Source organism: Pelodiscus sinensis, chromosome 21 (assembly GCF_052426305.1).
Source record: "Pelodiscus sinensis isolate ZL-2025 chromosome 21, ASM5242630v1, whole genome shotgun sequence".
Classification (NCBI taxonomy): Eukaryota; Metazoa; Chordata; order Testudines; family Trionychidae; genus Pelodiscus; species Pelodiscus sinensis.
In genome coordinates this window covers 23,121,275-23,133,701 of record NC_143072.1, presented here as the reverse complement: position 1 = coordinate 23,133,701, position 12,427 = coordinate 23,121,275, and the positions used below count along the sequence as shown (strand labels likewise).

The following is a 12,427-nucleotide window of genomic DNA, read 5'->3' as shown; positions in this document are numbered from 1 at the left end:
TATATTGTAACTTTATTTTGTAGGTTTCAAATGAACTAGTTTTATTTTGTTTTAGATTATGTCCTCTTGCTTAAAATTGCAAACAGACAAAGCACAAATTAGTTAGTGCTTGCGTTAGGCATTCAACTTTTAAGGTTAAATTTGCTTTCTAAGAAAACCAAGTTATTGTTTTAAGAATCCAAACTCTGAAACTTCACTGTGTCTATGTTCAAGGCTGAGTTGATAACACTTTTAGCTTGCTCTCAGATCCAAGGTTGTAAGTGGGTGCAGACTGCCTGTCTGTTCTGACGAGGTTTGAAACCAACTGTCCCTCATAAGTAAGCCTGTAACATTGTACATATGGTTCTTTTCAGGAAAATAAAAGCTTTTTGCTTGCAGGAACAGTAACTGGCCAACCAACACCTTGTGCTAAGGAGAAGCATTATAGCTTCACACATTAAGCCTGATCTGTGGTACAAGAGAGAAACTGAGGCATGCCACCGTTGGGGAGGGCTAGCAACTCTAGAGGTAATTCGAGGGAGTGGAAGGTCACGAGTACCGATGAAGCGCCCTTGTTCTCGTAAAGTTATAGCTCACTCGCCCATGGAAGTGGTAAGGAACTAGCTGTAACCGATTCCCCTAGCAGATCTTAGGCAGTATTTTAAGTTATAATAGGCCACCCCGATGGGGGTAGAGATGTTTTCTTGTCTTTCAGATCATCAGAAAGCGCTGGTGCCAGCTGAAGAAAAACAACAAACAACAACGACAAAAAACCATGGTTCTGTGTCATGACACAATAAGTTTGTGTTCTGTCCAAGTTTGTCTTGTGTGTCTTAATTGTAATACGTATTGCAAATATTGTTGTGTGTAGGATAGTGTTTTAATGAAAGGATAATTTGAGTAAAGCAGAAGCATTAATTAAAACCATCAAAATTAATAATTAGGCCCAATCAATTGGCAACTTTAAAATTCAGTGAAAGGATAATAGTTTGGAAATTGTTTAGGCTAGGAGAATGTTAACAATGTCTCCACAGGTGAATAAAGAAGAAACTGGAAAGAAGCAAGGAGTGCATCACGTGAACAGAAAGACTGGGAGTGGGGTAACAGCCCTCTCCCCCACCAGATTAGTTTTGCTTTAATAGCTCTAGAGCGCCAGAGATAATAAGAAATCTATAAGAAACAACACAGGCAAGTGGGACATCAGCATATTTAAGTAAAGATGCCCACAACAATGAGGAAACTAGTAACCTCACCATTGCAATAACAGCTACTTGCCCTGCTACTCACTGGTGCCTGATGCCTTAAAAGGCCTCAAGAATTATAGAATTGCATAGGTTAACAATTAAATATCTGTGAACTATGCTTGGTCCTATAAGAGAAACAGTGACTCTAGTCAACGTAACCTCCTTCAAGTCACATACATAGAACAAATACACAGTCCTCTGAGTTAAAGTTTGTATAGAATACAGGCTGGTAGATGCAGTAATATCCAGTGCCTGTAAAGGCCTACACACCAGCCAAGCCAACCAAGTGATCCTAGATAGTTTGAAGGATCTGTCCAGCTCTGTGTCCACTTCACTAGATCTAACCAGATATTTGGACCAGAGACTGATTAGATTGTTAATTAATGGAACTAAATTAAAGAATTAGAAGGCCAGTATTGAAGAATAAGATAGCTTTGACCACCCAGCCCTGATGGTGGTGAGTCCCCATCTCCCCCGTGCCTACCCATGGGAGTGGGGAAGTAAAGAATCCATGAGGACCCAAAGGCCCACAGATGGCAAATGGGAAAACAGATTAAATACTGTGGTGCAAAGATTAAACAATCGGCAGACCCCTACGGGCAGTCCGATCAGTAAGAGATTTCTTCCCTACAGGGAGAACCTCTCCTAGCCACACTGTGCCACTCAAAGATTCTAAATATGCACCTGAAGACACTGTAGTAATCAAACACCCCAGTTTAAGAATGCAAACCTACGTACTGCACTCCTACAAAGGAAAAGGAGTCTAGACCACTGCAGACGCTGGGCTAACACCAATAACCATTACTGAGGCTTGGATTGTATCCAAGACCGGTAAACTTTTTTGTTTTATTACAGGAAACTGAGGCAATGGCCCTGAACAGTGCTCCAGTGGGATGTATCCCTCCCAGCGCTGGTGTGGATCCGGGAAACCATCATGAACTTTTTGTATATATACCGCTTGCTGTTGCAGTGCTTGCAATCGTTGTTGTTATAGACTGAACTATAGAAAAAGAAACCTAAGCTGAAGCAAGACATGGTACTCCAACTCGCCATGGTCTTCTTCCTCATCCCAACTGCTACTGCTGTACCACAACACCTTACTTAACTCCTCTACTAGACTGAGAATCGAGTTTGTCCCTCTCAGCCCAAAACAACTGATGGAACAAGAGTGACATCTTCCAATGGAGACCAGTATGGTTCGATAACAGCGACCACCGCAATCCTCAAAATAACTTTGGGGGGAGGCAAAGGAAGTGGCAACAGATAGTATGGGGTAAGACATGCTGTAACTAAGAATGTAAACATTTCATGGCTAAATTGGTTAGCCCAACAGCTGAGATTTTCCCTAACTCCTTTTTTACACTCTGTTATAACCACTGCTCTAACCACTGTAATTTTTGTAATCATTTTCTGCATAGCTCTATGTATTGTGCAATGCCTAGTTAATGCAGCTATCTTTTCTGTGCACATTCGATATACAGCACTAGGAAAGGACCCTCGCCAATTCCTAGATCCTGAACCTTCTATTCCGGCCATCGGGCACTTCTAGATTCCCCCAAGGTGGGCAAGAGGTGCTGGTATCACCGCCATCTTGTATCCTGGGATGTGGTGTGTCGTATCAGGGGGTGGAATGTAGCCAGACAGGAACCCCCTTGTAATATCCATTTTTGCTTGCCTGGAGCATACAGGGCACACAGAGCAGAAGGCCCAGGCTGTGTGACCATGAATGGCTATAAACAGAGATATGCCAATTGCTGACCAAGAGGCTGCCAAGGAGTGCCCTTGACTTAACCCATATTGATACGAACACACATCCATCCGCGGGGGGAGGAATCTCTCGCCCAGTAAAAAATGTCTAGTGCTCACAATTTAGTTATCTCTCTTGCAAGTGTAAATTAACTTGAAACTTGCTTGTAAGAACTGGCGCCACAAAACGGACCAGTAGAATTCGGCATCTTAGATAAGAAAGAGAATACGGGCCCCCAGGGGTATAAAGATAGGTCCAGCAGCGCATTCTCTTTGAGTGTCAATCTACCATCTATCTGCTGGTCGGGTTAGGTGTTTGATCTCCCGAGGTTCCAAGGGGACGCCCACCTCGTATTCGTCTTTCCTAGGAATTGAGAGACCGGCCCTGGCCTGACACGCTGGAGTCGAGAGGCACAGAAAGGGGTAAAAATTGTACCTGGATGTGGTCCTTTGTTTAAGTATATATATACATAGACTTAGAGCTCTTTAAAGATTAAGCTGTCACTTGGTACCATTATTTCTATTTTCTATCTTTATTTTCTTTGTAACCATTTTTAAAATCTGTATTTGTTAGCATTTAAGAAATAGAGCAATAGCCATTGTAACCATATGCTTTTATAAGTCTTTTAATAAACCTGTAACTGTTTAAGCTTTAACCTGACTCCTTCAGTTGCTGTAACAGAACCAAGCACAATTTAAAGAACTTCAGCCGGTCATAAAGGGACAGACATAAGGAGAGCTTGGGCGTTTGGATCTGTGTCACTCCCAGGTGACAAGATCCGTTGGGGCACCTTTCCAGCCTTTCCCAGGCTGCCCGCTGCGAAGGAACCCCTGTGTTCTAGCAGTTAAAATCTAAGGTGTAATAAGCTCTTTCTATATAACGGGGCGTCTGTTGGCCTGCTGGCCACCCTCTGCGACGGGACCCCGGTCCTAGCAGTAAAGACACGGACGTTAAACCTTTTCTCGGAAGCATACACACACACACTGCCCTGACCGTCGGCTGACACAGGGGCCCCATGCTGTGTAGGCACAAGAGTGTGCCACACCAAACTGCCTTACCCTCTTGTAGCAAGAAAAACAAAGTGAACTCACCAGAAGTGCCCTCCCTGGGTATGGTGCCCGACAGACATCCTGGGAGGAGGGGATCGTCTCCAAGGTTATAAAGTTCTTGACACTCACCGGCTGGCCATTCTCTTCCTCCACGCTGCTGCCCTGAGCATCTTGGAAGGATTCCATAGTTTATCTTGGGAAGCTGGTCAGGTCTCACCCCACTACCCCCGGACCGTATGCAGCTGGTCATAGAATCAGCATGTTTGTGGTGGTGCACTAGTCTGTCCATTTGCCTCCTTAGGTCTTGTGATCAGACTGCCTCAGCTATTTTATTTTAACATTGCACTGTTGGGCATCATTGAGGTACCTTTTCTTCACCGTGCACTTTGCAATCTTCGCATGAGTGTCTGTGTTTCATTTGCTGATTCAGAGAATGCATTCCTCTCCCCATGCCTTTATGGGGTCCAAAATCATCTTCATACTCCATGCTGGTGCGCTTCTGTGTCCCTGGGAACTGGAGCTCATGAGACTTAAAGTCATGGAACTCATAGCTACATGTGATGTTCAGGTGTGTTGCCTGCTCTGATGTATGCTTACAACACTGGCCATGTGGGAAATGAAATTCAAGCTTTCCCAGGGCTTTTCCTGTTCACCTGGAGAGCAACAGAGTAGCAAGTTCTGGACAGAGTGGTCACAGCAGGGCACTGTGGGATGCTTCCCAGAGCTCAAGAACGTCAATATTCGCAATGCTGGTTCTACACTACCGTAAATTTGACCATGCAAGGTTGTAAAAGCAGAAGTACTGAAACAGACTTCAGCAGCTCTTAAAGCAGATGCAACGGGCTTGGTAATGTGGACTCCTTGTTTAAAAAACCCACCTTATCGGGCTAAATTTAACCTAAACTCCCAGTGTAAGCCAGGCCTAAGTTCCTCCTCACATTGCACAGACCACTGGGAGGAGGAGAACTCTCGGGGCATGTCTCAGGGTCATGACAGTCCATCAAGGTTTACAAATGGGTCCTGAGCCTAAAAAAAGTTAACAGCCATTTGAGTGCTACGTCCATCATTCAGCATCCTTAAAGCATGGCTAGAATCCTTAATATCGTGATCTATAATCACATGCACAAGTTACAAGTCAAAGGATGGATTTTCTATTTGCCAGACCCATAAACACTGCTTAAGATTAGGGATGTATAAATGCACTTTAAAATGTAACCATGTAACTGCTAAAAATCATAGTGGTTACCTATGCTGCAGGCTCTGCAGTACAAAGCTTATTTAAGCTTAAAGAAGCTTTATATTGAAGAGCCCACAGTGAATCCCCCCCCCGAAGAGCGGGGCTGGCAGGGGCCCAGAGCAGTGGCCTTGCTGCAGCTGGCTACCTAGAAGCAAGCATGTCACTTGCGGTAGGGGAGAGGGGCTGCCCCAGCTCCTACTGGTTAACCAATTAATCTTCTACATCCCTACTTAGGATCTCAAAATCTTCCACCTCTACAAGTCCTAGTTCCTACACTCAATACCATGCTGAAAGTGTTACTGTCAGATATAACAGTGCTCATAATTTTATGGCAGGCAATCACACTGGCCAAAACCATGTACAAGACTACCCATTCAACAGGTTTCTAACATGGTTTCTGAACACAGTTTCATAGAATCAGACCACTAGAACTGGAAGGGACTTTGAGAGGTCATTGAGTCTAATCCCCTGCCCTCATGGCAGGACCAAGTACTGTCTAGACCATCCCTGATAGATGTCTGTCTAACCTGCTCTTAAATATCTCCAGTGATGGGAGATTCCACAACTTCCCTAGACAACTTATTCCAGTGTTTAACCACCCTGACAGTTAGGAACTTTTTCCTAACGTCCATCCTAAACCTCCCTTGCTGCAGGTTAAGCCCACTGCTTCTTATCCTATCCTCAGAGGCTAAGGAAAACAATTTTTCTCCCTCCTCGTGACACCCTTTTAGATATCTGAAAACCGCTATCATGTCCGCTCTGTCTTCTCCTTTTCAAACTAAAGAAGCCCAATTCTTTCAGTATTCCTTCATAGGTCATGTTCTCTAGACCTTTAATCATTCTTGTTGCTCTTCTCTAGACCTTCTCCAATTTCTCCACATCTTTCTTGAAATGCGGTGCCCAGAACTGGACACAATACTCCAACTGAGGCCTAACCAGCTCAGAGTAGAGCAGAAGAATGACTTCTCGTGTCTTGCTCACAACACATCTGTTAATGCATCCCAGAATCACGTTTGCTTTTTTGCAACAGCATTACGCTGTTGACTCATATTTAGCTTGTGGCCCACTACAACCCCTGTATCTCTTTCTGCAGTACTCCTTCCTAGACGGTTGCTTCCCACTCTGTATATGTGAGACTGATTGTTCCTTCCTAAGTGGAGTACTTTGCATTTGTCCTTATTAACTTCAGCCTATTTACCTCAGACAAACAATACAGCAACCATGACTGAAGCCTGTTTTACAACGTGGACAATGCCTCACAAATGACAAAAGGATTATGGCCTGGCAGAACTGTGTGCTACAGATAGGCACCACTATAAATGCCCCTTATGAGATGTTAGAGGAATGGACTGCTGTATGCTTGTTCTCAAAAGTGATTCTTCCAGCTAATCAAGAAACTGCATTAGGTGAGCCAAAAGGGTTGGGCATACTACAAGTTATAACTTTTATGGGGAGAAATAAGGAGCACATAGTAAGGAAAGGAATTTCTCAGTGCTCTGAAGAGGATAAAATTAAGTTTACCCTGTAGCTCAGGAGTGGGCAAAATATGGCCAGCGAGCTGGATCTGGAAATGCATTTCTGCAATTACTGGCATGTGCCAATGACAACTTACCAAAATTTGTGGCATGCTCCCCCTGTGACAGTTTATGCCCACTGCTGCTGTAGCTCTTTAGCTAATCTATGTATACACAGAAAATAGAAAAAGTTAACTTACCCGAATGCAACTGAAACAACACAGCTTGGAGCAATGTGGACACAGACGTGCATCACGCAATTTTTCCATACAAATGAAACATCGGAACACCTCTGCAATGCTCTGCAAAAAGTTAAGATATACACTTGAATCTGTAAGATCTTCAGCAGTCAATGCATCATGTTTACTAACAAGTAGTCCTAAAATACAAGGTTATGGATGACATGTTGGATTTGAATCATGATGGTGGCACGTACTAAAACAAACCACCGCGGATTACACTTTCCCATTTTATCCTTTCCATTAACATGCTGCTAGTTCACTTTTTTGTTTTCATCTATATAGTTCTGTAGCCAAAACATGCAATTTCTCACTTGTATGTGCGTGACACAATAACCCAAACGAAAAAGGCTCTGTAATTACAGAATCATACATTCTAAAGCCAGGAGAGCCAATGTGATCATTTAATCTGACCTCCTGCTAACGCAGGCCATTGGAATTATTGTGGAGTTCTATTTCAACTAGAGCACATTTTTTAAAGAAACATCCAATTATCCTAATTAATTAGCTCACTGTTAAAAATGTACACCTCATTTCTAGTCTGAAGTTGTCTAACTACTTGCTGTCATTGGATCTTGTTATAATAGCCTGCTGAACTTAATAGTATTGTCAAATAATTTTTCCCCATGTAGGTACTTACAAACTGATCTCACTCTTTAACCTTCTCTTTTTTAAATTAGAAAGTTCAAGCTCCTTAAGTCTATCACTCACTGTTAGGCATGCTTTCCAATCCTTTAACACTGTTGGGGCTCTTCACAGAACCATCTCCAATGTATCAACATGAAACTGAATATGAATTGCCAATGTGATGCAGCTGCAAACAAGACTAGTATGATTCTGGGGTTTAACAACAGAAGTGTTGTATGTAAAAACATGAAAGTTAATGGTCTCATTCTTCTCACCATTGCTGAGGCCCTAGCTGGAGTACTGTGTCCAATTCTGGACACCACAATTTAAAAAAGATGTGGACAAATTGTTAAAAAAAATCCATGTAAGAACTCAAAAATCACTTAGCGCAGAGTAACTATAGCTGAATAGTTAATCTGCTATAGATATGATGGTCAATTTCCCAATATATATAAACCCTTTTTAACTCCTATCTATATTAAACAGTCTCACTCATCTTGCTCTCTTACATAAATCTTTCCATACTTCAAAATAGAGATGTAAAATCCTGTTTAATTCACTAATGGGTTAGCTGGTTAAAGGGAAGGTGAGCAGGAGGGCCATTTCAGCCCAGCTAGAGTACCCCCACCCCGCTGTCCGCAGCTGGGCTGGAGCAGCCCCTGCCTGCAGGGTGCCCAGGCCCACAGGAGCTGCCCCTACCTGCGACACCCTACAGGGGGTGCTGCTCTAGGCCCCACCAGTTAACCGGTTAACCAGTTAATCATTCACATCCTGACTTCAAAACCACTTATTTTGTATCTCTGACCTCTTGCTGTTGCTATAATTTTTGAGAAAGAGTGACCATAGCTGAATACAGTATTTCAGATGAGGACAACCTTTTATTTCTTTATAAAAGTGGCATTATACAGGTTGGACCTCCCTGATCTTGCACCGTCAGGAATTTGCCGGATCAGGGGAGGCATCCCCTGCCACAGGCCTGAGCCAGCCGCCCCGACACAGGTGGCTGGGGTTCTCTGGCCCATGCTGCTGTATGCAGTCAGATATCCCCAGCCCCACGCTGCTGCAGGTGGCTGGGCTTCTCTGGCCCCCTGATCCTCTGCTGCCTGCCACAGGTTGTTAGGGTTCTTTGGCTCCACTGCTGTGAACAGCCAGGCTCTACAGCTTCTGGCTGTGCTGCTGCAGGCACCTGGGGTTCCCCAGCCCCATCCTGATCCCCACCCCTTCAATCCCTGGCCCCAGCACTGCTGTGGGGCTCCTGCTGCCCCCAGACCCAGCTGGCCCTCTTGACATTATCCTGCTGGGTTCTCTGGTCCAGGAGCATCCGAAGTCCGGCATGTTGCTGGACCAGCGTGTGCCAGTTTTCAGAGGGGCAACCTGTAGCATTTTCTGTATTTCCTACACGACAGAATTGTTTATTTCTTATCACTGCACACTGAGCTTATGTTTTTTCATTAACACCATCCACGATGATGTCTGGACTATTTTCTTGTGTGGTTACAACTATACTGCAGCACAATGTACGATGGGTTCCAATTACTCCTTCCAACGTGCGTTCTACCTTTCCCCTGTAAAAACTGAAGTTCATCAGCCACCACGTTTTCCATTCCTAGCTTCCTTGTATGTCTCTGGAGTTTGAGAAGATTTTTTGAAGAACCCGGACTAATCTAAATACTTGTGTGACCTGCATTTTTGCCTCACCACTGCATACTACTCCCTTTACCAGGCCACATATTAATATATCGAACATCAGTCTCTCTGCACAACCTGGTGGCACCCAGCCATTGATTTGTCTTAGATCAACCTCAGTTCGCCTCCTAGCGGTGTGAAAAATTTGGGCAATTCCCACACCCCCAGCACCACAGCGAGGTCAACTTAGGTTTCTCGTAGAGATCAGGTTCTAGTTTGTTATTCCCACCCCCCGGGCTCTGTCGGAGGCTGACAGCCCAAACACCACCTCCCTTCCCCCATGTGAAGACCCACAGGCCACTCTAGCTGGTGGCCAAGGATGTGCAGCCAGCACAGGTGGCCGCCCGGTTACCCTATCAGCGGAGCGCTTGGGCGGGCCCCCAGGAGAGATTCAGGTGCTGCCCAGAGCTCCCACCGCCGGCAGCGTGCGTTCCGCCGGGTGGTGCACACCCGCGCGTGCCTCCGCGCACACCATAAAATTTATTCCGTCCCGGGGCGGGGGGGAAAAACACTAACGAGAGGGAGCATTGGCGGCCGCCTGCGGTTTGTTTTAGAGACGTGCCTAGCAGCAGAGCGATGCTCCCGCAACGAGCCGGGGCGGAACCCAGGCGTCCTGAGGCAGGCTCCCGCCCGTGAGGGGAGCCGAGCCGGGGCGGAACCCAGGCGTCCTGAGGCAGGCTCCCGCCCGTGAGGGGAGCCGAGCCGGGCCCGCCCCGGCAGGTGGACGCTGCCCCTCCCCGCCCCCTCACCTCCACGCTCTGCTCGTCCATGGCCTCGGCTCGCCCGGCGCCCGCCCTCAGCGGGGCGGCTCCCCAGCGCCCCGGGGAGCAGGTCCCGGCCGCGGCCCCTGCGGGAGAGAAGGGGGGGGTGGGGAGAGCGTGAGGAGCCGCGGGCGGGAGAGGCTCCCTCCGCAGCGGCCCGGCTCCCTCCGCAGCGCCCCGGCCCCACTAGCTACCGGCCATGTTCGCCCGGGGAGACAGGGGCGCCGGCGGCTCCGCCCTCCGCTCGCGCTCCCGCCTTGCGGCTGAGGAGAGCCGGCCCGGCCCCGCCCCCTCCGTCACGCGACCCGCCTGGCCGCAGCGCGCAGGCGCCGCCTCGAGGGGGAGCATCTGCAAAGGGTACCGCCCCTCCCCCACCTCCCGCCCTTCTCCAGCATCCGCAGAGGGTGCGACCTCCTGCTGCAAGATGCAGCATCTCCAGAGGCTACAGCGCCTCACCCCCCCGCACCACTTTCCCCCAGGGCTGCAGAGTCAGCCTGGGGCACGGCCCCCGCTTCATTTGTGCCAGGGCTGGGTCCTGGCCCCGCCAGATTTGCTGCCTCCCTGGTGAGCCTAAAATCATCGCGGGAAACCTGGCCCCGGTAGGGACGCGTGGTAGCACTCGGGGCGCGAGCCGCCTCGCTAGATCCCCGCCAAAAATGTAACTGCTCAGTGGGGTCCCTCCCCCAGTAGCATCAGTTGCCTATGCCTGGCCCCTCCCCGCCCCCACTGCAGCGGGTTGCAGCAGCAGAACGTGCAGCCGCCTCTCCCTGCATTGCTGCAGCGTTAGGTGAAACAGGGTAACCGTGTCCCAGTTTTGCAGGCCGGTTCGTATGCCTGAGCTCCCCTCCCCCATCTTCTGCAGGCAGCAACATGCACCATCTTCCGCCCCAGCCTCTAATCTCACTGGAGCTGGGAAGAGGACACTGGCCTGCTTCCCAAGCAGTAGCATGAGCCCTGGCGTGGCTGATTTAGTCAGCGCAAAAAGGGATTTTAAGACTGTGGAACAGAAAGGCTTGAGTGAGTCCCTACAGCACAAATCAAGGGGGTGGGGGGGAGAGGGATAGAAAAACCAATGCAAAGTTAGAGATCTTCTTGCAAGTCAGGTCAGACAAGCACCACGGCTAGCTGAGGCAGGCTGCTCACCTTGGGGCTATTGTGTCCTGCCTCGTGGTTCGGGGAAGAAGGATGTCATTGAATGAATTTTGGAACCTGGTTGTGGACCAGCCACACTCCCAGAAGGGGTGAGGCTGAAGACTAATCTCTCAGAGTTGGCTGGGGTAAAGGAAGAGGTTGCTCCAGCTCCTTAACCATAACGGATAAGCATTACTTGCTTATCTTGCTGATTCTGGGCTTCACACAGTGCTGCCACTTTGAAACATGGTAGTGGTATCTCATAAGAGTGATGCTTACCAGTTAACCATTCACATGCCTACTGTAAACAGATTTTTTTTGTTTAAAGAGCCACCCTAATAAGCAGAAAAAGGTAGCAATAATAGGCTACAATTTTCCTGTGTTTCAATTCTATACGTCTGTGATTAAAATAACCATTTTAATACCATTTTAAAAACACATCCGGCCCCACAAATCTATTAAACATTACTGTAGCGATCATCTATCCTAAATAGAATTCCCCCATACAGATTAAAGGGCACCATTTTTTTTGAAATATGGAGCACAAACAGCTCTCACTGATTTCTCTGAGTTAAGAGTGCACAGCTCTTTTGAAAAATCCAGCCCAAAAAAACAACCATCTCTGCTCCAACTTAATATTAACAAGCAATTAATTTACTAGTCAAGTAGTCAATAGAATTTCCATTTACTACCCATAGGCACATCGATGTTCTGCCTTTGAAATGTGCAAGAGCCCCAGGTGGGGGCTCTTGTGTATTTCAAAGCACCCACATGAAGGACTCAGAGTCCTGCACTGGCCCCAGGCTCCATGCTGCACTTCCTCTTTGAAATGCACAAGAGCCCCCACTGGGGACTCTTGTACATTTCAAAGCTGGCAAGCTGCACAGAGCCCAGGATCAGCTGGGGACTCCGCGTAGTATTTCAAAGCAGCAGCACTGCTTGGAGCCTGGGATTAGCAGGGGGGACTCCCCAGCTGACCCCTGGCTCCCTGTGGCATGCCAGCTTTGAAGTGTACAAGAGTCCTGATCAGGAGCTCTTATGCATTTCAAAGTGGCTTGGAGCCCAGGATCAGCAGGGGACTCCCTAGCTGACTCTGGGCTTCACACAGCGCTGCCACTTTGAAACGCTGCAGTGGTGTTTCAAAGGGGCAGCGCGCCCTACTCCAACTAGCTTAAAGTGTCAATATTGCCAAATCTTACAATATTGCTGTTTT

At 47.4% G+C, this 12,427-nt stretch overlaps 1 protein-coding gene across 4 annotated transcripts in view; it reads right to left on the bottom strand.

The window, feature by feature from the left end:
* Positions 1-10,438, bottom strand: part of TRIM37 (tripartite motif containing 37) — a 67,727-nt gene extending 57,289 nt beyond the window's left edge. Inside the window, exons 1-3 of one of the 4 annotated variants that reach the window (XM_075904680.2) lie at positions 10,278-10,438; positions 10,072-10,169; positions 6,971-7,072 (exon numbers count right to left, since the gene is read on the bottom strand). In XM_075904680.2, the coding sequence (XP_075760795.2) occupies positions 6,971-7,072; positions 10,072-10,169; positions 10,278-10,431 (354 nt within the window). In that variant the 5' untranslated portion in view covers positions 10,432-10,438. Of the gene's footprint in view, positions 1-6,970; positions 7,073-10,071 lie in introns of all 4 variants that reach the window. The other 3 variants (XM_089772107.1, XM_075904677.2, XM_075904678.2) reach the window with 3 other exon arrangements.
* Positions 10,439-12,427: the final 1,989 nt, after the last annotated feature.